This window comes from Delphinapterus leucas, chromosome 19 (assembly GCF_059928025.1).
Source record: "Delphinapterus leucas isolate spDelLeu-1000000601 "Yukka" chromosome 19, BTC_Dleu_Yukka2, whole genome shotgun sequence".
NCBI classification, from domain to species: domain Eukaryota; kingdom Metazoa; phylum Chordata; class Mammalia; order Artiodactyla; family Monodontidae; genus Delphinapterus; species Delphinapterus leucas.
Window position 1 is genome coordinate 49,758,767 of NC_143147.1, and position 25,414 is coordinate 49,784,180.

General features: G+C 52.4%; 2 protein-coding genes across 5 annotated transcripts; both read left to right on the forward strand.

The window, feature by feature from the left end:
* Positions 1-1,512: 1,512 nt before the first annotated feature.
* Positions 1,513-15,286, forward strand: PSMD3 (proteasome 26S subunit, non-ATPase 3). Its single transcript, XM_022557948.3, has 12 exons — positions 1,513-2,024; positions 4,379-4,569; positions 6,212-6,349; positions 7,584-7,720; positions 8,619-8,809; positions 8,984-9,087; positions 12,443-12,557; positions 12,641-12,760; positions 13,020-13,123; positions 13,406-13,561; positions 14,588-14,638; positions 14,824-15,286. The coding sequence occupies exons 1-12, from the start codon at positions 1,805-1,807 to the stop codon at positions 14,899-14,901; spliced, it is 1,605 nt and encodes a 534-aa protein (XP_022413656.1). The 5' UTR covers positions 1,513-1,804; the 3' UTR covers positions 14,902-15,286.
* A 110-nt stretch (positions 15,287-15,396) lies between these two features.
* CSF3 (colony stimulating factor 3) lies at positions 15,397-25,091 on the forward strand. Of its 4 annotated transcripts, none has more exons than XM_089901229.1 (5): positions 15,397-21,891; positions 22,005-22,159; positions 22,569-22,676; positions 22,823-22,969; positions 23,261-25,088. In XM_089901229.1, exons 1-5 carry the CDS (start codon positions 21,879-21,881, stop codon positions 23,657-23,659), a joined length of 822 nt encoding a protein of 273 aa, XP_089757355.1. In that variant the 5' UTR covers positions 15,397-21,878; the 3' UTR covers positions 23,660-25,088. The 4 variants fall into 4 exon arrangements, with proteins under 4 accessions (XP_089757355.1, XP_022413779.1, XP_089757356.1 ...); XM_022558071.3 differs by having other exon boundaries at positions 23,296-23,574; XM_089901230.1 differs by lacking the exon at positions 22,569-22,676 and having other exon boundaries at positions 23,261-25,091.
* Positions 25,092-25,414: the final 323 nt, after the last annotated feature.

Consider the following 25,414-nt stretch of genomic DNA (forward strand, 5'->3'; position numbering starts at 1 on the left):
GCCCCAGGAGTCAGACTCTCCCCATTCTTAGCCACACCCTACCCAGGCTGCTTCCCTCACTCACCAAGAATTCATGACCCACTGACAAAAGCTTTGCGTTAAGCCATCCTCCCCATTCCGGGGCATCTTCCAAGGCCTCGCTATTTTGCTCAAGGACATACCTGCTGACTTGATTGTTTTTCCCTTGTGATGTAAACTTAACAATGAAGTGAGCTAACACCTTAACTATCCAGAAGGGTAACCTCATGAAGATGAACAACAAAACCTGTCGGTTTTCTTCCTTTACCATTCTCATGCCCACCTTCAGTTACAGATATGGTGTTACAAAGAAGAGATTTTCATGAGTTTATTCCAGTGATGATTCAAAAGTCCTGTTATCCTTCTCCCAGTCCTAGGGGGCAGGGGAACAGTTAGGGAGGAATTGGCCAAGGCATTTTTCCCCTAAAACTGGAGCACACACTTTTCCATTGAGCAAGTGGCTGTTCAGTGCAAGGAGCTATTCGCTGCAATAGTGCAAAAGGAGGAATACAGAGAATACCCTCTCTCTGTATAAATATAAAGGAGAATATAGTCGAAACATATTCTCTGCCCTCTAGGACCTTACAACAGGGCTAGGTTGTCTTGCAGGGTCTGACCTGGTCTAAAACTTAAAACTTCCATTTATGGAAGAGATAAAAGTTCCACGATAGGAAGGGAGTTTTTGTTTTGTGTCTTAAGAAATTGGAACCTGTATCCTCCTCCTGCAGAATCGCTGGAGGATTCCTTTGAAAGATAAGTGGCCAGGGTTTCAGGTCCAATTTCTTTCCCTTGGAGGATTCTTAGGTGCTCCTTAGGTGTACTATTATTCTGTTCCCCCATTTCACTACAGTGTCTGTCTGGATGCATAAAGGCGCCCCAACGTACTCCCTGAAGCCTCTCTCTTTCCTCCGGCCTCACAATACACAGCAGCCCAGAGCAAAGCTTCCAGCAGACTACATTCTGGCGCTGTTTTTTTACCACCCCTCCCCCTGAATGTGTTAGCCCTGGGCCTCACAGAGTGGACCCCTAAATTTTATTAAACTTAAGTAATCACACACAAACGCACTCTGCCCCCATCCGCACTCCCAGGCTGCAGAGATTTTATGCCTTATTTTCAGCACGAGCTAAACTCGGACAAGGAAGTCTGAATCCCATAGGGTTCTTCCTTGTCTCCAGTTTGGTTTTATTTTAAGTCCAACAACCTAGCTCCACATCCCTTCGGGAGGCGGTTGAAGACCAGCCTCCTGGATATCAATACGGACCTCTTGCCAGGCGCAAATTGAGCGAGTTTAGGCATGAAACCCTCCCAGCAACTCGTGGCGTCATCACGCCCTACGTTCCGATAGGCCCTACCCACTCCACGCGGGGCGGGGTGCTCTTAGAGTCCGCGGTAACCCAGTTGGAGCCTGAGGTGACCTCTTGTGGACATATACGGAAATGCACTCGAGAGGCGCAAGAAAAAAAATCAACACACTGGAGCACTCCAAAGCAAGCCCCGCAAACCCATAAAGGCTCCTCCCCGCTCTTTCTGAGAATATCCGCCTCCATCCTGCATCTCGGCGGTTGACTTTTTTCCCCCCTTTGATGACTCGGCCATCGGCCAGCCCGGCCTGGCGTTTCCCAGAAGGCCCAGCGCCGGGAAGGGGTTTGCAGGTGCTCCGTCATCGTGCGGCCCGACGCGAGTCCGCGCTCGTGTGCAGGCCCGGCTCGGTTCCTGGTCTCCGGTGCGAGGGTTCACGCGAGGCCCCGGCCTCGGTCCCCGGACTAGGCCGCGACCCCGGGCGCCATGAAGCAGGAGGGCTCGGCGAGGCGCCGCGGCGCGGATAAGGCGAAGCCGCCGCCCGGCGGAGGGGAACAAGAACCACTGCCGCCCCCGGCGCCCCAGGATGTGGAGATGAAAGAGGAGGCGGCGGCGGGTGGCGGATCAACTGGCGAGACCGATGGCAAGGCGGCGGCTGCGGCGGCTGAGCACTCCCAGCGAGAGCTGGACACCGTCACCTTGGAGGGTAAGAGAGCCCGGGCCGGGGACGTGCCATTATCACGGGTGACAGCGCAGCGGTGATCCACCCTCTCCTTGGGATCCCAGCGCATCCTCTACCACCTTGACTTGAGGGTTCCTTGGGATCACCCCGAAATGCCTGCCCCCACTACCCTGACACTCCCGACCCCAACCCGGATAACTGAACATTTTCTCTAGGCTCAGGACTCCTCCCTTCGCACACACCACCCCCCACCAGGGATTGCATCTAGAAGTAGGTCTCACTGAGCCCATAGACTCTTCTGAGTTTTCTTCTCTGACCTTGTTACTCCATTTACATCCCACCGGACTGATTCTAGTGACCCCAGTGCACGATTGATCTCTCTAAAAACCAGTGTCTGTATTTACGTTTGAAGGGGGTCAGAATGACGCCAAATACTGGCCCCTGCATTTTAAGAATGGTTTCTGTTGTCTTAACTACCTTTAGCAAACTCCCCTAAAAGAGCCCTTTCTACCTAGTATCTTGCTTCCTTGTTGCTGTAATTGAGGTGCCCAAACGATCCCATTGCTCTTTTTCTTTTCCTGCAAGCCCTTACTCTTACTCTGTTTCTAAAGAGTTTAAACACATTACACACTTCAACTTTTTAGGTGTCGAATGTGTGAGTTTCTAATGTTCACCTCCCACGTAAACTATATACCAATCCCATTTCTTTTCTCCTAGGTGCCTGTTCCCTGTTTCCTATCATCCTGTTGTTCCTCCAAGTTCATATTTCACTTTTCCTACTTAGAGCATCCTGTCCGCATTTGGAGTGGGTAGAGTGAGAGCTTCCCACTGTGACCCTGGTGCTTTTTTCTGGTTCTGGATCAAGTAGGACCGGACTATTTATCGGGTTTTCTCTGTACTTAACTGCACGAGAAACTAGCTCGAAAACATTGAAATAAGCAAAGTTAGGCTCCTGGGTGGTGATTTGAGGATGTGGTAGTGCTGACTGCATCAGCTTCTACTCTGAAGTTGGATAGCAGGCTCAGTATCTAATAAAGATCATTTTACATGAAATAACAATAGTCAACCAGTGGCAAAGGTGCCATTCAGCATTACCTACTGGGTATATACATGTGTTTCTTATAAACATTTTAATATGAGAGGTCTAAAGTAGGGGGGGGGAAAAAAACCCCACCATGGTTAACATTATTTCCTATGAATTTTTGAGCTGCTCTCCCATAATTGAGATCAAGTTTATATATACAGTTTGGAACAAGGCATAACTAAGTACAGATGATTTTGTGTGCCTTCATGTAACATATCCATAAACAAAACATTCAATGTATTCCAGAAACATTTATTGAATAACTGATATGATGGCTAAGAATATACGCTCTGGGATTAATTTCCTCATCTCTGTAAGTGAAAGTAATAGTACCTACTTAATTGGGTTGTTGTGAAGATTAAAATGTTTACAACTGTGCCTAATACGTGATGAAAACGTAGTAAAATCCTCCATAAATATTAGCTGTTATTATTATTATATCGTTAACGTGACCCCGGCACCCTATGCTAAAAATACAAAGGTAACTAAGAAACGACCAATTGAGTGCATTCCCTTATTTCTGGATATTTAAGTTGTGTCTATTTTTCTCTGTTACAAATAGCTTTGCAGCCGTCATCTCTGTGCCCAAGTGTCTGACCTACCTCTATAATTATTTCTTCATTAGAGATCCCTGAATTGAACGGGTATTTACGTTTGTTTTTAAGGTTTTTGGTAGTTACTGTCCAGAAAAACTGTACTGATATACATTATATGAGCAGAAATGTCTTGCTCACCCCTGTACTCTATATGTTATCATTTTTTAAACACCACTAGAATGGTAATTGAAAAATGTTTTCCCTTGTGATTATTTGAATACTAGTGAAATATACTTTTCATGTCTGTTATTTGTCATTCCTCTGTTTGTATTGTCCATTCGTGTTCATTTTTATTTATTGTAATCCTTTATACGAGCTCCTTGTAGAAAAACAATATGAATCTCTGGTCACATGTGTTGCAGATGTTTTTCTTTTGTTTACAGTTCTCAGAAGAATTTTAGAAGTCTTTTCCTATTTGACGATACGCTAAATCTCCACGTGTTTTTGTTTTTCATTGTTTTTTTCTTTTTTCTGTCACCCTCTACTCCTTCCCCCACCCCAGCTTTATTTTTCTTTGTCTCTTGGTTATGTCTTAAAATCAATGTATGGCATCCATAACTATTGCTCTTAGGGCAAAAGCGGTGATTGGCCACATCCTGCCATTTGTAAGAGGCTCCCTAGGACTGCTTGGCTGGAGTGGCGGGGGGTGGGGGGAGTAGGAGTTGGAATTAACATTTTTCTCCCCTCGTCCTCCACAGACATCAAGGAGCACGTGAAACAGCTGGAGAAGGCAGTCTCAGGCAAGGAGCCCCGGTTCGTGCTGCGGGCCCTGCGGATGCTACCTTCCACATCACGTCGCCTCAACCACTACGTTCTGTACAAGGCTGTGCATGGCTTTTTCACCTCCAACAGTGCCACTCGAGACTTCTTGCTACCCTTCCTGGAAGAGGTAAGTGAGTCAGGCCAGCATGAAGGGTGCAGGCTTGGCTTGACACACACATTCCACCCTGTGTAACTGTTTCCTATCCTGGAGACCTGTCTTGTTACCTGCCATAGCAGAGACATGAAGCAAGACAGCCCCTCTTAATACTCATTTGCCCTCTAACAAGGCGACCATCCTTCTGCCCTGTAGAGTCATTCTTCTGAGTCAGGAAGAAGAGCCAGGAATCAGGACCCTTCCAGCCACACTCATTTCCCACCACCCCCAACAGGGAGCCTATTCCACTGCCTTTTTGCCTCCGAAGCTTCACCATGAAGGATGTATAGAACAGTGGTTAAGGGACTTCCCTGGTGGTCCAGTGGTTAAGATTCCTCGCTTCCACCCCTGATTGGGGAACTAAGATCCCACAGATCCCACATGCCACATGGTGCGGCCAAAAAAAAAAAGCAACAAAAAAAGGAACAAAAGAACAGTGGTTAAAAGCACAGGTTTTGGAGGGGGTGTTGAATTTGAATCCAAACTCTACCGTTTGGTATCTGTGGGACTTGGGCAAATGACCTAACCTCCTTGTGCCTCATTTTCTTCATTTGGTAAATGTGATGAACAGATTTGGGGGGGCGAGGAGGAGGGGGAAAGCTCTTAGAACAGGGTGTGGTACAGAGTGCATGCTGATGAAGTTAGTTTGCTGGTGGCAGTGGTCTCCATGCCAGGAGAAACCTCTCCTTTTCCTTTCTGGCTGTAAAACTCCCCTTATCATCCATGATACAGTTCGGGTCCTGCCCCTTCTCAAACCTCACTGGCCCTTCAGCCACCTTCATCTCCCTAAAATCCTGTATGCTTACAGTCTGTTTCATAGATGTAAAAACTCAGAAAATCCTTGAGGTGGACAGTGAAGACTTTACTGTCTGGGAAAAAGGAAAAGCGCCCCCTCTCCCAGCCCCACCTGGAATGTTTTTAACCTTTACATCTCTAAAGTAACCCACCATGATCATCTTTTGATCTATTACACATTATTCCAGTTTTGGTGACTAGATCTGAAGGTAAGTACTATGTATATGTCAATTTCCCCCCAAATTCCTTTGTTCCCACCAAAAAAAAATTTTTTTTGTTTCATTATTCTTTTTTTTTTTTTTTTTTTTTTTTTTAATTTTGGCAAACCGCACGATTTGCAGGACTCAGTTCCCCAACCAGGGACTGAACCCAGGCCATGGCAGTGAAAGCCCAGAATCCCAACCACTAGACCACCAGGGAACTCCCTGACTCATTATTCTTGATCTCATCTCTAGAATTATATCCCTTTATTAACCCTGCCTGATAGAATTCGCAGTGGTTCCAAGTATGGTGGTTTAATCTCTACTTAGATTGTAGGCTCTCTGAGGGATCCTTACATCATCCTTTCTGTCCACATTGTATTCTGTAAGGATGTTATACTCCTGTAACCCTTTTCTGTATTTATTGTATTGCCAGCCTCCTGGACTCCCTTCAGAAAGAGACTGTGTCATCTTTATTTCTGTACCCCCAGCACCTAGAAAAATCTTGGCGTGTAGTAGACACTTATTAAATATTTGTTGAAATACATAGTGAGTGCTTAATAAATTCTTGGTTGATTGATCTGACTGAGCTCTTCCATGGTAACTCATGTCCTCTCTAGCCCATGGACACAGAAGCCGATTTGCAGTTCCGTCCCCGAACAGGAAAAGCTGCGTCGGCTCCCCTCCTGCCCGAAGTGGAAGCCTACCTCCAGCTCCTCGTGGTCATCTTCCTGATGAACAACAAGAGCTACAAAGAGGTAGCCGGGGCCCGTGCAAGTGACGGACGCGCCCCAGGCGGGGTGCGGGCTTAGTGGGGGAGGGTGCCTCTAGTGAAGAAATAGACAATCGCTGGGTTATTAACTGTCCCCCAGGCTCTTCCCCCGTGTGGGAATGCACCCAGCCCCACATCCGGGGAAGACCCCTCAACTCCTGCTCAGGCTCTGGGAAAGGGCTGGCAGTGGCCACTCTGTACCCGTCTGTGGTGCGATCCCAGTATAGTGGATGCTTTCGAGAAGGATAGGTCTGGAGACAGAAATACCTGGGTTCAAATCCCGTTTGTACGTTAGGCAAATTAATTTCTCCCAGCTGTGTGTAAAATGAGACAAACTGCCCACCTTACAAGATTATTGTTAGTATTAAATAAAATAATATATTTTAAAAATACTTAGCACAACGATCTGCACGTAGTAAGCATTCACAACATTTTAATAAATGGTAGCTATTATTATGAAACTGAAAGACTCCATTTTGGATAGCACTCTTCTACCACGCCTTCCAGCCGGGGCCAGCTCCTTTGTCAGGCTTAGCTGCTGTCCCAAGAGCATGCCCCAAAAATGACAGGTCTCCTCAGTCCTCTGTTTTGTTTTTTCCTTGCTCTGCCACTGGTTGGCTTTTGTTTGGTTGGTTTTTAGGAATAATTCACTCCCTTGAAAGTGTACAACTCAGTAGTCTTTGCTATATTCACAAGGTTGTACAACCGCCCTCACTACCTAATTCCGCACCAGTTTAATCACTGCCCCCCCCCGAAAAGCGCCGTACCTATCTGTAGTCACTCCTTGTTCCGCCCTCGCCCCCGCCCAGTAATCTATTAGTATTTTGTGTCCCATGGATTTTCCTATTCTGGGCGTTTTATCTAAATGGAATTATATAATATGTGCCTTTTGTGTCTGGCTTTTTTTTGTAGCGTGATGTTTTCTAAGTTCATCCATGTTGTGGCATATATCTGTACTCTGTTCATTTTTATGGCTGAGTAAAATTCCATCCTATAGATATACCACATCTTGTTTATCCATTCATTGGGTGATAGGCACTTGGGTTGTTTCCACATTTTGGTTATTGTGAATGATGCTGATATGAATGTTCGTGTGCAAGTTTTTATGTGAACGTATGTTTCCAGTTCTCCTGGACGTATGCCTAGGAGGGGAATTGCTGGCTCCGTGTTTAACGTTCTGAAACCCTGACGCTTGATTCTCTTTTGGCTGCCTCCCCCAGGCACAGAAGATCTCTGATGACCTGATGCAGAAGATCAGCACTCAGAACCGCCGGGCCCTGGACCTTGTGGCTGCAAAGTGTTACTATTACCATGCTCGGGTCTATGAGTTCCTGGACAAGCTGGATGTGGTGCGCAGGTACTGTGGCCAGCGGTCTGGCTCGTGGCCCGTGGGGTCAGAGACATGGTCAGGCACTACCACAGAGCTGTGGACTTGCAGGGGGCTGTGGGCTGGTAGATGTAACGTGCCCAGCAGGAAGTGGGGGTAATGGGTGTGCGAGGGTTTGAGGGCGAGGCTGAGACTAGATGAGGAAATGGAGACGACCACTGGCCTGTTAAGTCCTGTTTCCCAGGCTCTTCCCTTCACCACACGTCAGGGGAGGACTCATTAGTGGGTCAGAGGTGCAAGCAAGTTCAGGCTGGAAAGCCTTTCGCTCCTCTACTTGAAACCTGCAGCGGCTCCCCGTTTCCCTCAGGGAAAAGCCAAAGCCCTCATGATGTAAGCTTATAAGGCCCCACGGGGTCTGGCCCCCGTTACTGCCTCCTTGACTATATTTCCACTGCTCCCCTGACACTGGCCGCCTCGCTCTATCGCGGGCATGCCAGCGCACTGTTCCCTTGGCCGAGAATGCTCTCCTCCCTGCCTCTTTCAAGCCTCTGCTTAACTGTTACCTTCTCAGCGAGTCCTACGCTGACTGGGCTGTTTAAAGTTGCAACCCCATCCTCCTTTCCTTCTGCGGTTCCCGTCGTACTTACCCTGCTTTCGACGTCACCCCACCACCTTTTGTTGAGCTGCATGGTACGCTTATTCATCGTGATGGCTGTCTGTCTCCCCCCACTAGAATGCAGGTTCCCTGAGCAGAGTTCTGTCCTTCTGTGCACCTGGACTAGTGCTTCATTTGTTGAGTATTCAGTGAATAACCAGAAAAGCAGTTTGAGTCACTTTTTTAGGAATTGAGAGAGAATGGAGAGGTCAGAGGCAGCTTGAAGAGTTGTTACATGAAGGCTTTGACCTCCTGGTTCTTTCCTTCTTGAAGCTTCTTGCACGCTCGGCTCCGGACCGCCACCCTGCGGCATGACGCGGACGGGCAGGCCACGCTGCTGAACCTCCTGCTGCGGAACTACCTACACTACAGCTTGTACGACCAGGCCGAGAAGCTGGTGTCCAAGTCTGTGTTCCCCGAGCAGGCCAACAACAATGAGTGGGCAAGGTACCTCTACTATACAGGTGAGCAGGGCCCGGCTCCCAGCCGGAAGGTGTCTCGGGCTCACTCGGGGCAAATTTGCTAAGAAAGTGGTGTCCTTGGTGCGTAAGAGTGCGCATTTGGCACTCTGGTTTGCGGGGGGCCGGAGTTTGGATCACACCATCCTCTTGATCAGTTCTCTTCTTCTCCACACCCAGGGCGCATCAAAGCCATCCAGCTGGAGTACTCAGAGGCCCGGAGGACGATGACCAATGCCCTTCGCAAGGCCCCTCAGCACACAGCTGTCGGCTTCAAACAGACGGTGAGCGGCAGTTCTCACCCCTTTGACCCCCTTACTTGTCTCATACCATGTTAGTGCCTCTTCCCTATCTGAGGAGCCCAGGAGGTCCTTAATCTTCTTACCCTGAAGGTGGCATCGCATGTCTGTTTGCACGTGGCGCTGTTCAGGGCACGTTAGGCAGACGCTACCTGCGCCTCTGGCCGTTTCTGTCTCCAGTATTCTCCCCGATGCGCAGGTTTAGAATATTCCTGATTCCCCAGAACCCCCTGTAGTCGTTCCAGGTGAGGGCCTGGATTGTGTTGATAAACCCCAGGCCCCTACCTGGTCCCTCACATGCCCCTTCGGGAGCAGTGTTGTCTGTGGCCAGGGAACCCAGAGCTCTCCCTAAGGCTGTCTGACTCAGGTGGAGGTAAACCTTGGCCGTGGCAAAGCTGTCAGTCACCAGGTAGTTTTTTGAGTGCTGACCTTCACGTTGGGCACTATGAGGGTTAGAAAAGAAGAATAAGAAATGGTACTTGCCCTCGAAGAGATAGATAAAGAACATTGACTCAGAAAGGCTTGATGGCCTGGGTAAAGGCACAGAGACTGGTAGCCAGAATTAGGACCCAGCTTTCCCAGCTACAAACCTCTGCTCTCACATTAACACGCCCACCTCCTAGTGCCCTTGAAAGAGAGCAGGGTGAGCACGCGCAGTGATTAGCTCAGTGTGGTGGGAGGTTTGTTTTGTTTCAGTTCAGAAGTTCAGAGAACGGCAGATTCAGTTGTGGTCAAAGTAATCTTAAATAGTTAAATTTGATCTGGGTTTTGAAAGATGGGTAGAATTTTCATAGAAAGGAATGGCTTTTCAGACACATGGGGTACATTGCACAATGAGAGATTGCTTTTACAACATAGCACACACACTAAGTCTTCTTCAAAAATTCACTAAAAATACAGGTAATTAACATATAGGCTGTGTTGTGCACCAGGGAGAGGTCTCGTGGGGTAAAGCGGTGTTTTCAGACCAGGTTTTACTATGGATGGATAAGGTTTCACAGTTTTCTGTGGTGGAGCCAGGTCGCCGGAAGAAGGAGCAGAGGGTACTGGAGTACAGTCTTTGACCTGTAGACTGTTGGCCAGGGAGCCAGGAAGGAGGTGGGAGGGTTGCCTGAGAGGGGAAGGGGCAGAGCTGGGGAACTTGCCACCCAGAGAGACTTAAGCAAATAGGCGATGGGCCAAGGCCTTGAACAAGGTAGGAGGAATGGGATAGAGAGCCCACATGGAGAAGCCAGCTTTAAGTAAAAACAGGGAGAGTGAGAAGGGGTAAAGAGAGACATCGAATTTAACTTGGAGTCCACAACAGAGCATGTTGAAAGTATCCATCTGTAGAAAATCCACATTCTCGCCTTGGGTGATTGCATTTGCCTTCATGGCTCAGCTGTGACCTCCATGACGCTTCACCAAAGTCCGTTATGAACTGTCTTAATCTGCTCAGGTTGCTGTTACAAGACTGGGTGGCCTAAACAATAGAAATTTATTTCATCACAGTTTTGGAGGCAAGAAGTCCAAGGTCCGGGTGTCAGCATGGCCGGTTCTTTCGAGGGCTTCTCTTTTGCTTGTAGTTGGCCATCTTCTGACGTCTTCAAATGGTCTCCCCTCTGTGCACGTCTGTATCCTAATCTTTCTTATAAGAACCCCAGTCATATTGAATTAGGGCCCACTCATATGACCTCATTTTACCTTAATTACCTCTTTAACGGCTCTATCTCCAAATCCAGTCACATTCTGAGGTACTAGGGGGTTAGGGCTTCAGCATATGAATTTGGGGGTTCACAGTTCAGCTCATAATACAAATTCTGACCGCTTTCATGAAGCCAGACCTGCAAATCCGACTTCCCACCACGCATCTCTGTGTAGAGACTGCCTGACCCCTCACCCTCAGCTTGTCCAGACAGGCCCTTCTGGGCACCCCTCACCAGTCCTTCCTCCTGCCCTCCTGATCCAGACAGGAGCCTCCGGGCCATCTTGGATTCCTCCGCCCACCCCCTTCACCATCGCTGAGTCGTCTGTTGATTTGCCTCCATGGCTTTTGTATTCATCTCCTCTCTGATGTTACCAGTGCCCTTGTTCAAGCCGCTGACCCTGCTGGTCGCCATCCTCCCCTCCACCAGCCCAGCTTCCACACAGCTGCCTGACTCAGCGGAGCTCCAGGCCCGTCTGCGTGGCCCAGGAAGCTCGCATTTCTCCCCATTGCCTGCCCAGTAGAGTGTTGTAAGTCTTGTGAAGTAGGCAAGCCAGGTATTGTTGTTGTTATGCCCATTTTAGGGAGGTGGAAACCAAAGACTCAGTTGCTTAGCGTTTCCTAGCTAGCAAGTACAGCCTAGCTAGTTCTGTCTCCAAACTCAGAACTCAGCCTGGCATTCAAAACCACACGTCCCCGGACGGGCCCCCACTCATCTCTCCAGGTGGCCCCACACGCACCCCCTCCAGTATGCCGGCCTCTTCACCAGCCTGTTCCCTTGCCTGAAACGTCCTCCCTCCTTTTCTGCTTCATCAGAATCCTTAAGGCATGTGTTAACTTCTGCCATCGGCATGGCTTTCCCCTCACTCGTGGGGTACGCCGAGGGCCAAGGGACAGGGCAGCCTCGTGGGTGTGGGTGGAGGAGCGAAGGAAGGGTCCTTGCCCAGGGGTGGACACCATCAGCCACCACCCATTTTAACCCCTTACCTCCCTCGTGACAGTTGCTGTCACGTGGTTTAGCTGTCTGTGCTCCTGTCCCTCCTGCTTGGTGGGAGGCTCCGTAACTGCTGGGCATCGTCCCCTCCACCGTAGTCGTCCTTGCATGGTGCTGAATCCACGGGAGCCGCCGTTGAGAAATACCCACAGTGGTATTTGGAGGAGGAGCGGCCCGATTTTCCAGCCAGCCGGCTCACTCGCTGAGGTGCTGCAGGCCCTTCCTTGAGCTTCTGCCTCTACCCAGATAACTAATTTTACACATAGTTCACCTCCCTACCAGCATCTTTGGCTGACTCACATTCCATTGCCTAGGCCTCTCGGCCCTGCTTCCTCACCATTTCTGAGCCATAGAACCTACCCATCTGCCTGTACTTTAGAACTTTGCCATTTCAGGGCGCTGTGCACCGATTGGCCAGATGAAATGCAGTTGAGGGCCTGGTGTGGCCAAAGGGTCAGAAGCTCACAAGGCCTGTCTCCCAAGGCAGAGCTTCAGTTCCACGCCCAGCACAGCTTGAGGATTTTTTTCCTCTCTGTGGGCCGAGTCCCAGTGCCACGTTCCCTCTTTCCCTGTGTGTCTGGCTGAATTGAAGCCCCATTTCATCCTCCTCTCCCACCCGGTGGGGCTCCCTGCCCCCTGTGTTCCTGTGTCGCCTCCGCCAGGTGCACAAGCTTCTGATTGTGGTGGAGCTGTTGCTGGGGGAGATCCCGGACCGGCTGCAGTTCCGTCAACCGTCCCTCAAGCGCTCGCTCATGCCTTACTTCCTTCTGACCCAGGGTAAGGGCCGGACCCCTGGCGCCGCGGCCCCTCTTCTGTGCGCACCCTGTGCAGCATCTGATCCACGCCTCTCCCCACTGCAGCTGTCAGGACGGGAAACCTGGCCAAGTTCAACCAGGTCCTGGATCAGTTTGGGGAGAAGTTTCAAGCAGATGGGACCTACACCCTCATCATCCGACTGCGGCACAACGTCATCAAGACAGGTGTGGGGCAGCGCCGGAGGGCCGGAGCAGGCCCCGGACTAGGCTCAGCCAGGGGCAGGGGCAGCCCTGTGGGCGCCTGGGCGGGTGAAGGCTCTGTGCCCGCCCCGTCTTCCCCACAAGACAGGTGTGGGGCAGCGCCGGAGGGCCGGAGCAGGCCCCGGACTAGGCTCAGCCAGGGGCAGGGGCAGCCCTGTGGGCGCCTGGGCAGGTGAAGGCTCTGTGCCTGCCCCGTCTTCCCCACCGCTCCCTCCTCTCCCAGGTGTGCGCATGATCAGCCTCTCCTATTCCCGAATCTCCCTGGCGGACATCGCCCAGAAGCTGCAGCTGGATAGCCCAGAGGATGCAGAGTTCATCGTTGCCAAGGTGGGCCTGGCTCCGGGACCGCGGTTGTCACCTTCCTGCCTTATTTCAGAGATGGGGGTGGGAGGAGGTTGACCAAGGAGGGGAACGGGTAAAGCAGTGGCATAGTCTTTTCAGGGAGTGCCCGTCTTGCAGTGAAGCCAGGAAGTTGCCACAGAAAGAGAGAGGGTGTGTGCGTGCAAGTGAGTGTGTGAGAGATCAAGGAGGACAAAGAGATGGGACAAGATGTTCTAGGACTTAGAAGATGGACTTTCTGGTGACTCTTCCTACCTTTGGGGCCTGCAGGCCATCCGGGATGGCGTCATTGAGGCCAGCATCAACCACGAGAAGGGCTACGTCCAGTCCAAGGAGATGATTGACATCTATTCCACCCGTGAGCCCCAGCTAGCCTTCCACCAGCGCATCTCCTTCTGCCTGGATATTCACAACATGTCTGTCAAGGTGCGGAGCCCTGGGCTGCAGAGGCGATGCTTGGCAGCAACATGCCCCCCTCCACACCCACGGGTTCCTCAGGGAAGACTGGCTTGGTTTGGGGCGCAGTTCCCAGACGATCTCTGTAAAATCACTGGGTGTCCAGAAGGGGCAAAGGACTTTGCTTGTGGGACCACAGCACCTTCCCTTTGCTCTTCAGGGGTCTGGTTGCCAGGGAGGATCAGACAGGGATTCAGAGTGCAGTGTTCTGGATTTGGTTCCAAGTTTGAGTCATTTACCTTCTCTGAGCCTGTTTCTCCTTCTGTGAAGCTGATAATGAGGTGTTACCTGCCCTGCCTGCTTCGCAGGGTTGACAGGATTACATGAAATCACTGTCTTGGGGCACTTAGCGAAGTCTGAATTGTGTAAAAGGTAGGGCTGCCATCTCGTTCCACAAAAGGCTCTTAAGCTTTTACCCTGTGTCAGGCGCTGGGTTAGGTGCTGGTACTGTTGGGCTGCCGATTTTTTCCTGCTCTCTTCCCCCAGGAAACCAGGGATATAGCTTCACTTAAAACCAGGCAAACGCTGTGCTCTGCTAGACAGGAAAGGCCCTTCGTGATCGATCTGGTCCCCGGCGTCCCTGGCCTCCCCCCTACCCAGGACCTCTCCGCCGACCCCTCTCCTCCACCCCAGTTGGCCCCAGTGAACTCAGGCCGGGCCTGCTCACACCCTGAGTCCTCTGCCTGCAACGCCTTTCCTCCACTCCCACAGCCCGTCCATTCTTCGTCTTCCTTCTCACTGCCAGTCCCTCTCCCGGCCCGATCAAGAGGGTTAATCATTTATACCTCTGGCTTCTTCTAATTCTCCATCTTCAGCACTTATCCTGTGGTGTCGTAGTAATGAATTAGTCTCCATGCCTGGCTCCCCCACTGGACTGAACTAGGGAGTGATCACCTATCCCGCGCGTACCGTGGCACCTGGCACGCAGGAGCACGACGAGTGGGTGTTACGTTGATGCCTCCCCTTCACCTTGTTCTTCTCTCTGTTGTGCTTCAGGCCATGAGGTTTCCTCCCAAATCGTACAACAAGGACTTGGAGTCTGCGGAGGTAAGCTGCCTTCTGCTTCGGGTAAGACTGAAAGATCAAACTTCCCTCTAGAAAGGGGAGAGGGGAGCTTTTTGCAAGGGCTGGGGCAACTCCGAAGCTTGGGCAGTCTCTGGCCCTGGGTGGAGACGGAGTGAGAGAGCCCGACCTGTCCTCAGCAGCCCGGCCCTCGCCCCCTCTGTCCCCAGGAGCGGCGGGAGCGGGAGCAGCAGGACTTGGAGTTTGCCAAGGAGATGGCGGAAGACGACGATGACAGCTTTCCTTGAGCTGGGGGGCTGGGGAGGGGTGGGTGAGTGGGGACTGGCTCTTTATCCTTCCCCGTTGGGGGTCCCTGCCCAGGGAACCGGCCCCTTTTCCCACACGCTGCACACAGACTGCATATGTGCAGGGGCTGAGGGGTGCAGGGAGCCAGTCACCCCCACCTCATCCCAGGGCCCCTCCCCAGCCGGTGACGTAGCACACGTGGGCAGGAGGGCGAGCAGGCAGCCTCCCCAGGGCAGAGTCCTGGCTAGCAGTGTGGGCAGCAGGATGGGAGGGACTAGCCCTGTGCTCTCCTCCAGGGAGGAGGGCACTGGAACTGGGACACGTGTTAGGTTGTATGTTTTTTGAAGCTTCAGTTGTGACTTTTAAACAATAAAACGTCCTCCAGGACCCTTTGTACATCAGTTAATTACTCTTACTTCGCTCTCACACGTGCAACGCTAACAGGCCAGGTTTCTTTCTGGCCTGGGAGGGAACGCAGCTAGGGGAGGCAGAAACCCACGAGGCATCGTTCTGATAGCAGAGCTCGCTCAGCAGGAACGAAGAGCAAGTGTACGGCAACGCCCCAGGTGCCAACCAGAGAGCATCAATGATGCAAAGGACCCAGTGTGGGGAGCATGACCCGAGGGCCCGAAGCAGCTGTAGATGAAGAGGAGGCCGAGGGCTGGGTGGAGAGACTCTGATCTGGGATCAGAGGGCCTGGGTTTACTCTTTCATATCGAACTGGCTCTCAAATAACTGGCAGCTCTCCGAACTTCTCAGGCTCCTTTCCCATATCTACCAGATAAATGATTAGACTCAGTGACCTCCTGGCTCTAAAACTGGGAATCTGGGCTTCCAGTGGATCAAACACAAGGTGCAAGTCTGACCCTCAGGTGAGGTTCACAGAGGAGAGAAGGGTCTCCTGCAAGGCTGCAGCGGGTTGAGAGCAGGGTTCTGCCCAGTGGTCCTTATGGATAGGCTGCTCTCTGAGAGCAGAGCGGGGGTCAGGCGAGAGGGGGCTCCCTGTGGACCTCCAGCTGCATGTGGTGGGAAAATGCACCTGCCAGGGTCTCTGTAAGTCTCCCAGTCGCTGGCAGCGGTGCTCCCCACACTGGGTCCTTCGCATCATTGATGTTCTCTGGTTGGCACCTGGGGCGTTGCCGTACATGTACCCTTTGTTCCTGCCGCGCGAGCTCTGCTATCAGAACGACGCCTTGTGGGTTTCTGCCTCTCCTGGCCGCGTTCCCTCTCCTGTCCAGCTCTCGCTCTGCACCTTGCTGATTGCTACACATCTTCCAGGCATCGTGCCTCACAGTGATTCAACTCCCTGGCGTCTGAGCCACTCACTGGATAATCAAATTCTCTTAGGAGGTTGTCGCTGTGAAAGCCTTATCCTCCCAACTAGATTGTAACTTCTTAAAGAGCATGAGGCACTTCTGTCCCCCCAGGGCCTTGCCCAGTACCTGGCATACGAGCTGGTTAACGTCTTGTTTGTTAGGAAAGGTACACGATGTGTTCATCACCAACTGCTGATTTTCATACCCCGATAGCCCGAACTTCCATCAAAGGCATGTTTTAGACTGGCCTTGCTTTGGTTTCTGATCCCACCCCAGCCTCGGTGTGATTTGGTATTGCCCACTTCCTTTAAGCTTTTGTGAAACCCAGGTAGTGAAACTTTTTTTTTTTTTTTTTTTTGGCTGCATTGGGTCTTCGTTGCGGCACGAGCTTTCTCTAGTTGTGGCGAGCAGGGGCTACTTTTCGTTGTGGTGCGTGGGCTTCTCGTTGTGGAGCACGGGCTCTAGGTGCGCGGGCTTCAGTAGCTGTGGCACACGGGCTCAATAGTTGTGGCTCGCGGGCTCTAGAGCGCAGGCTCAGTAGTTGCGGCACACGGGCTTAGTTGCTCTGCGGCATGTGGGACCTTCCCGGACCAGGGCTCGAACCCTTGTCCTCTGCATTGGCAGGCGGATTCTAAACCACTGCACCACCAGGGAAGTACCTAGTGAAACTTTTTAAAGTTTGCTTTGTGAAACGGCACTTTTTTTTCCCAAGCTCCCCCCTTGATCTTTGTGGAAGGTGTTATTATTCCAGCATCCAAACTTTCCTTTTTTTTTTTTTTAAGGATTCAATCTTTTCCCCATTTTACAGGCCAATTCGAAAATCTAATAGGAGATCTTTTTTTAAATTAATTAATTTATTTATTTATTTTTGACTGTGTTGGGTCTTCGTTTCTGTGCGAGGGCTTTCTCTATTTGCGGCAAGCGGGGGCCTCTCACTATCGCGGCCTCTCTTGTTGCAGAGCACAGGCTCCAGACGCGCAGGCTCAGTAGTTGTGGCTCACGGGCCTAGTTGCTCTGCGGCATGTGGGATCTTCCCAGACCAGGACTCGAACCCGTGTCCCCTCCGTTGGCAGGCAGATTCTCAACCAGTGCACCGCCAGGGAAGCCCCTAATAGGAGATCTTTAATTCCCTTCCAGGAAGGATGGGGACTAACGGTGAGCACCCCTCCGTGCCCCTTCCAGGCTTGTGAGGACAGGCTTAGGTGGGACTTGAACACTGGCCTACGTGATACCAAGTTCAGGTCACGTTCTGTAGGCTGTGCAGCCTTCTCCCAGCCTCAGTCTGTGGCTGTGTTATCTGGTTGGTTGGTTTGTTGTTTGGTTGGTTGGTTTTTGTCCCTACATGGCTGTCCTTCTGGCCCATGACCACTTTACCTGACCTCTAAAATGACTTTCTTTTTGAGTGTGTGATAATTAGTTGTAATTACTATTATTCCCAATGACAAATCTTCAAGTCAGCACCCAGCCCAAAGTGCCCCATACCCTTTCCTGGTTGGTAATGGATTGGAGAGTCTATCATCCTGTTACACAGAGTTGGGGTCATTTGTCATGATTTCCTGGTTCTCAACCACCTTGAGTCTGTAGACCATTCTTCTGCCTGCTCACGGTCTGGAAGTTTCTTATAATTCATCGCCACTGGCTTAGCTTTCTTTTCCTGGAGAAGTTCAGTGTTATTTTTATACTTGGAGAGTTCACTGTGTTCTCTACCTTCCAGTTTTGTTTTTTAATTAGAAAACTACAGAGAAGTACAAAGAATAACATAAGAAATACCCATGTACTTTCCACCCAATTTTAATAAATATCAACCTTTTGTTATCATGTCAAGTATTTTCATGCAAGATAAAACATGACAGATGTTAAAAGCCCATCTTCCTTCCCCAGGCCTCCTCCCTCCTTCCCTAAAGGCAGCCACTCTGATGAATTCAGTGGGTATCCTTCCAGTTTATGTTTTTATACTTTTACTACAAAATATAGTATTGTCTTGAGTTTTTAAATCTTTGTTAATGATGTGTCACATGAAAGTAAGTTCCTTTCACTCAGTGTGGGTTTTGAGATCTAATCATGTTTAAACCCGTGCCCAGCACTGTTCTAGGGACCAAGAAAAGAACTGAATGAAACAAACTGCTTTCCTCGTGGGTTTTCTATTGTGGAAGGGTGGAGAGGCACATGTGGTATGAATGTGCCACAATTTATTTGTGCATTAATTTATTGGTGGCCATTGGTTTACTGTTACAAACAACACTGCAGAGGACATTTCTGTATGTCCCCTTGTACATATGTCCTGTGTACTAGTTTGCGAACTTTTCTTAAAGGGCCAGATGGTACGTTTTTTAGGCTTGCGAGCCATGTGCTCTTTCACAACTACTCACTTCTGCCCTTCTCGAAAGGGGCCTTACATAAACAATATGTAAACAAATTATTTATGAACACTGGCTTTTCATGATTTTTACCTGTGATAAAATATTCTTTGGGGACTTCCCTGGCAATCCAGTGGTTAAGACTCTGTGCTTCCACTGCAGGGGGCGAGGTCCCTGGTCAGGGAACTAAGATCTCGCATGCTGCGCAATGCAGCCAAAGAAAAAAGATCTTTTGATTTTTTTCCAACCACTTAAAACATGTAAGACCGATTCTTAACTCAGGGTGTACGTATCTTGGCCCACAGGCCAAGTCTGCAACAAAGGCATTACGCCGGAGCCTTCATAAGGACACTCCAAGCCCAGTTCCAGATGAAAACAGGAAGTGTGAGTGGAAGCCACTCACCCACTCTGGCCATTGAGAAATAACTGGGAAAGCCTTTAGGGAGCTGGAGGGATGAATAACAGCTAGCGGGGGGTCTCTGGAGCCAGGACCTTTGCCAGATCATTTCAGTCTGGCTCAGCCCGCATGTGTCAGGACTGGTAACCGGGCTTTCTCTCTGCCTGGTCTTTATTCTCTCGTGGGTGGGGCTGAGATCTGGATTGAGCCATCATCCAAGAAGTACGCACAGCTCTCTGAACAGAAAGATAGTGTAATAGGAGTGACGGGGGCTTGGGAAGGCTGATCACAGATCCTGCCTCGCTCTGCCCCCGACTTGTTCTGTGATCTTGGGCCTTTCGGTTCTCTGAGGCTGTCCCTTGTCTCTAATGGGAATAGTCCACACTTGGTTGATAGGATGAAAGACAAAAGTGTAATGGAAGGTGCCTGGCATATAAGAGGTGTCCGGTAACTCCCAGCCAACATTCGGATTTTCCCTCTATGGAATGGAGGCCAGAACACCTCCCTGGTCAGGCAGTTCACTTCCTCTGGAAGTAGCCCACCCCATCCTCCAGCACCTCTGGCGGTTAGAAAGCTCTTTCCTTGAGCTGAAAGCTGGCTAGCTGGGCTTCCACTCCCTGTCCCACTTCTAGCCCTCGAGACCACGCAACAACCTCTCCTCTTGACCAGACAAAATGGCGTGTTTTCTTCAAATCATGATCGCAAGCCCTTTCACCATTCTGGCCACCCTTGTTAGAAGTGGCATTTTCTGAGCCAAACCTCTGACACACTTGGACTGTAAGTGAAAATTAAAGTTTGGGTCTAGAGCTGGCCTGGTTATGGTTGAGGAAGGCCAAACATTGGTCAAGAGATTCAACGGTGGGCACTTCCCTGGTGGTCCAGTGGTTAAGAATCCACCTTCCAGTGCAGGGGACGGGGGTTTGATCCCTGGTCAGGGAACTAAGATCCTACATGCTGTGGGGCAACTCAGCCCTGTCCCTCTAGAGCCTGCACACCGCACCGAAATACCCCGCATGCCACAAGGAAGATCTCGCGTGCCACAACTAAGACCCGACACAGCCAAATAAATAAATGAATTTTATATAAATAATTAATGAATAGAATGAAAGAGATTCAATGGTTAAGAGTTTAAGACTCTGGCACAGTGCAGACCTTGGCTCTGCTAGTTTTGGGCAAGTCAACCTCTCCAAGGTCAGATTCATCTTCTGTAAAAGGGGAAATGGTTCTGATACATTCCTCATAGGCTTATTGAAAACAATGCATTTGCCAATGTACAGGGCATGCTCTGCACAACATCTGGGGCGGGCTGGGTCCTCTGGAGGTTCTTAGTGGGAAGGAGAGGAGGCATGTTTGTGAGAACCTCTGCCATCCCCCCACAGTTCTGTTAAACCCACCCCTCTCCTCCCATGGAGGTGGGCGCAGAACTGGGCTTAATAGGGGCATGGTGGCCAGTTGCCTGGCCTAAGGTGGAGCTGGGGGCCAGGGCGGCCCGGCAGGACCAGGGACCAGAGGCAGGACGTGAATTGATTAGCAGGTGAAGGCCCTGCCAGCTGTGGCCACCAGGGGGCACCCCCGCCCCAGAGATGGCCTCGCCCAGTCAGACACACCCACTCCTCATCCGAAGAGACTGTTCTGGCCCGTCCTGGGGTAGAACAACGTTCTGTTGGGACAGAACATGACAGTCTTGCGTGCAGTTGGTCAGACTTCCCCAGGCAGGCCCCATGGCCTGTGGAAAACTCTCAGGCCCAAGGCAGAGGTCTGGATTATAACCCTGACTCTGCTACCCATGACCTTGGGCAAGCCTCTTCCCTCACTGGCCCGGTTCACAGGGTTGGAACAGACTCCAAAGTCCCTTCCAGCGCTAAGAGTACGTGGTTCTCAGGTTTGAAGCCGGGTGGTTTCTTTTTTCTCACCCTAGCGCTTCTCCACTCAGGGCAGCACACACATGCCCGCTGGCAGTGAACCTGGCCAGGGAAGCCACCTGTCCCAGACCCTCAACTCCAAAGCACTGCGACACTAGGGGGGAGGGGTAGTGCGGGCGGGGTGGGGGGTGGTGCGGGGAGGAGGAAGGGCAAGGTCAGGTGAACCTGAACCGAGAGCCTCAATGGGTCTTGCTTCATTCGGGACAGACATCCGGTTTCCTCTGGTCTCTGCCAGGATTCCGGGGGCTTAAAGGAATGAGTCATGGGGGGGATTGGGGAGTTCCCAGCTAACCAGTTCGGGACAGGAACCAGGGTGATGCCTCTCAACATGTGCGGTGGGGAGAGGAGGCAAGACTCCAATGTTCCTATCTCAGGCCCCTGGCCCCTCAAGAGGGCACTCAGAGAGGCAGCCTCTGGGAATTGGGGGGGGATAGAAATAGGGCAACTGGTTTCTTCCTTCTCAGAATTGGGGGCCTAGGGAGCAGGTGGCTTGAGAATCCCAAGGGAGAGTGGCAAATGGGGCTGACCCAGGAGATGTGCCAGGGGAGGGCGGGAGGGAGGGCCCGGAGGCCTAGGCCTGCCTCTTCCCCGGGGTCGACCTGACTCCAGCCTCCCCGGCTTTTATCATTGGCTCAGCTTTGGTTCAGCGGTTCAGTTCAAACACTCTGGGGCAATTCAGACTTGGGTGGGGCTGAGGGGAGGAAGGGAGTTTGAGGGGGGCAAGACGTCAAAGAAGAATCAGAGATTCCACAATTTCACAAAACTTTCGCAAACACTTTTTTTTGTCCCAACCCCCCTGCATTGTCCTGGACACCAAATTTGCATAAATCTTGGGAAGTTATTACTAAGCCTTAGTCGCAGCACCAGGTAATTTCCTCCCAGGCCTCCATGGGCTTGTGTATAAAGGCCCCTGGACCTGGTCCCTGACAGAACCCAGAACCTACAGACCCATCCAGACCCCCGGCTGAACCTGCTGCCCAGAGCCCCATGAAGCTGATGGGTGAGTGTCCGGGCCCCAGGAGGGGAGAGCTGCGGGGCCCGGAGCGGCAGAGGGCAGGGTCCCTGGGCTCCCAGAAAGGTCTGCACGTCTCCTGAGCCCCCGTCTGCTCCCAGCCCTGCAGCTGCTGCTCTGGCACAGTGCACTCTTGACGGTGCAAGAAGCCACACCCCTCGGCCCTGCCAGCTCCCTGCCCCAGAGCTTCCTGCTTAAGTGCTTAGAGCAAGTGAGGAAAATCCAGGCTGATGGCGCTGAGCTGCAGGAGAGGCTGGTGAGTGAGGGCAGCCTGCGGAGGGACAGGGAGGGGACAGAGATACTGCAGCAGCGGGCAGGGAGGAAAGAAGGTGTGCGGGGCAGAGCTGAGGGGAGAGAGAGAAGCAGAGGGAAGCAAAGGGAACCATGGGGAAGGGACATGGGATGGGAGAGGAGAGACTCAGGGGAAATGGGAGGAAATTAGGAGAGGCAGAGCCCCGGCGGCTGGTGGGGAACTGGGGGAAGAACCTCTAGGGGACAGTGCTGGGAGGGGCTGGCTGGGGGCTTGGACGGAGGAACAGGGCTGGGAAGCCTGGCGGGACGTGGAGGGAGGGGAAGACGTGGATGTGGAGAGATGGGGGCACTCGGGAAGGAGGAGCCGCCCGGCTCTGCCAGTCCCCCTCACTCAGCATCCTTCCCATCCCCAGTGCACCACCCACAAGCTGTGCCACCCTGAGGAGCTGGTGCTGCTTGGGCACTCTCTGGGCATCCCCCAGGCTTCCCTGAGTAGCTGCTCCAGCCAGACCCTGCAGCTGGTGAGTGTCCAGAGGGGAGAAGGGAGATGAGGGGACGAGCGGGAAAGGATGACCTGGAAGGCTCCCCAGTCCTCCAGGCTCCATGCTGGGGCCCTGAGGGGAGCAGCCCAGGCAGCGTCCCCTGACTTTCCTATCCCATCTCCCAGACAGCCTGCCTGAGCCAACTGCACGGCGGCCTCTTCCTCTACCAGGGCCTCCTGCAGGCCCTCGCGGGGATCTCCCCAGAGTTGGCCCCCACCTTGGACATACTGCAGCTGGACGTCACCGACTTTGCCACCAACATCTGGCTGCAGGTGAGTCTCTTCGGGAGCAGCAAGCATTAGGGCCCCGGACCGAGCTGGTCCTCAAAGGTGGTGCTGCCAGCCTGGGGACCCCGGAGTTCTCTAGGGCTGGGGCAGAAACGTTCTCAGTGGGCTGGATGTAGGGAGCTACCACCTCATCCCAGGACCCTACCCCATCCCCCCTAGTTGAGGGCACTGGACCTTAAAGAGACCTGGGTTCGGTCCTGGCTCCACCATGAACCCTGGATCGTCTACAGCCCATCAGCCCTTCGCCTTTCCTCCCTGTGCTAACTACCCACTCAGCAGGGCCTGATTGCTGACCTCACCTTCCCCCACAGATGGAAGACCTGGGGGTGGCCCCTGCCGTGCAGCCCACCCAGGGCCCCATGCCGACCTTCACCTCAGCCTTCCAGCGCCGGGCAGGAGGGGTCCTGGTTGCTTCCAAGCTGCAGAGCTTCCTGGAGCTCGCGTACCGTGTCCTGCGCTACCTGGCCGAGCCCTGAGCAAAGCCCTCCCCATCCAGTGTATTTATCTCTATTTAATATTTATGCTTATTTAAACCTAATATTTAAGGACGGGGAAGACAGAAAGGAGCCCCAGACTCCTGGATCCTTCCCTCCACCTCCAAGTTTCATTCTCCCACCTGTAGCAGGGAGAAAAACTCCCGTCTTCCCGTCCCCTGGACTGGGAGGGAGTTGGTAAATACCAAGTATTACTTCCTGTGACTCCTCCCTGCCTGGCTCCGTGGTGGGCTCTGGGGAGAGCCACAGCGAACCCCTACCCTGAGGGTGCCTACCTCGGGGCCCTTGGAATCATCGGGAAGTCTCCCACGTGGGAGATGAGACAGCCCTGTTTAATATTTAAACAGCAGTGTTCCCCAACTGGGTCCTTGCACCCCTGGCTCTGGCCTGACTTGGCTGCTTCCCTCGAGTCCCCTTTGCCTCGGGCACGGAGCCCATCAGAGGCAGCCGAAGCCGGGACGCTTGACCCTGGGGTCCCGCGAATTTGCTGGGGAATCGTTTTAAGATTTTTTTCGGGCACGTTTTGGCTCCTTGTGTGGGGAGCGCAGGCATCCGTCAGCGACGCCTCGTTTTTCTGGATGCGCTACAGACACCATCAGTCTAGTGGCGCCTGCCCCACCCCGCCGGGGTCAGGGTCGGGATTCTGACTCCTTTTCAGGCTGGGCAGTCGTGTCTCTGCCTTGCTGGGTGGGACTGGGAATGTGGGAGGGAAAAGATGAGGGGGCTCGTGTGAGGGGGTGTGAGAGGGACGCTCGACTGTTCACCTTCCCCCTCGGCCCCCACTTTCTCATTGTAGCCAAACTTCACGATAATAAAGTGTTTGTCTCCAGTAAATGTCCTTCCTCCTTCTTGAGTCCAGCTGGTGCCTGGCCAGGGGTCGCGGGCAGGGAGTTGAATGGAGGGCGAGGCCCGAAGGAGGGGAAGAGGAGGTGCACCCACTGGGTGCAGACACTGGGCCGGGTGCTAGGACACGGCAGTGAACGAGGCAGGCGTGGTCCCTGGCCCCGTGGAGCCGCCGCCTAGCAGGGAGGACAGAAGGTAGATGGGTCACCCGTACCGGGGGAGGAGAGAGTAGGGTCGGGAGAGGGGGACTGGGGGGCTCAACAGTCCAGACACAGATGGACACGGGCCCGAAGTGAGGGAGGATTTAACATGTGCACAGGGCTTCAGTTTACCACCTTCCATAAACCTTCACCCATCCATGCTCACAGCCGCCCACAAAGACAGAATTATGAGGGGCCTTTTACAGATTAGGAAGCTGAGGTCAAGGTGACAGCTTGGGTTGGACCCCACATTCCAGGCTCTGCACTTCTGTCCTTCGTCAAGCACTGCCTCTGATCTGGCGGGGAGCCCGCAGCCTTCCTACCTGTCTCGGGGCTAATGGGCTGAAGAGGCCTGAGCTAACACCTGCGGAGACCGGAGGGGCCGCTTCACAGCACAGATTCAAGAGAAACCTCTCTGTGCTCTCAGCTGAAGACGCATGTATGCTTCCAGGCTGCCACCACCAGACCAAGGACATCCAGACGGCCAACCAGTCCCCAGGTCCCCTCCCAAGACTTCCCCATCCTCAGCTCCTGAGTCACTTCCCACTTCCCTTCCCCATCTGGTTCCTCAGAAGCAGGGTCGGGCTGAGTGGGGCTAGAACCCCCAGCTGCACGGCTCAGGGTCCCCGCTCTCTAGTTGGTCCTGAAGAACTGGGGCTTGGAGACAACCAGACAAAGAAGGGTTAAACAGAGTTCCTGCCTCCATCCCCCCTCATGCCTCAGCCCCTCACCCCTCATACACCCAAGTCCTTACCGGAGAGGAAAGATCCAACTCCGGGCCAGTCAGACTCTGGGTGGGGCTTGGCCGGGCTGGGGAACATCAGAACAGGACACCCTACCCCAGCACCAGCGGGGCCTTTAGCCAAAACCTCTCCCTTTTCAGAGTAAGTCTG

Coding starts and splice junctions, on each gene's coding strand:
- PSMD3 (XM_022557948.3), top strand. CDS start 1,805: ATGAAGCAGGAGGGCTCGGCGAGGCGCCGCGGCGCGGATAAGGCGAAG. Junction 7,721..8,618: donor AAGCTGGATGTGGTGCGCAG/GTACTGTGGCCA, acceptor TCCTTCTTGAAG/CTTCTTGCACGCTCGGCTCC. Junction 13,124..13,405: donor CAGAGTTCATCGTTGCCAAG/GTGGGCCTGGCT, acceptor TGGGGCCTGCAG/GCCATCCGGGATGGCGTCAT.
- CSF3 (XM_089901229.1), top strand. Junction 22,160..22,568: donor CTGAGCTGCAGGAGAGGCTG/GTGAGTGAGGGC, acceptor TCCCATCCCCAG/TGCACCACCCACAAGCTGTG. Junction 22,970..23,260: donor CCACCAACATCTGGCTGCAG/GTGAGTCTCTTC, acceptor CTACCCACTCAG/CAGGGCCTGATTGCTGACCT.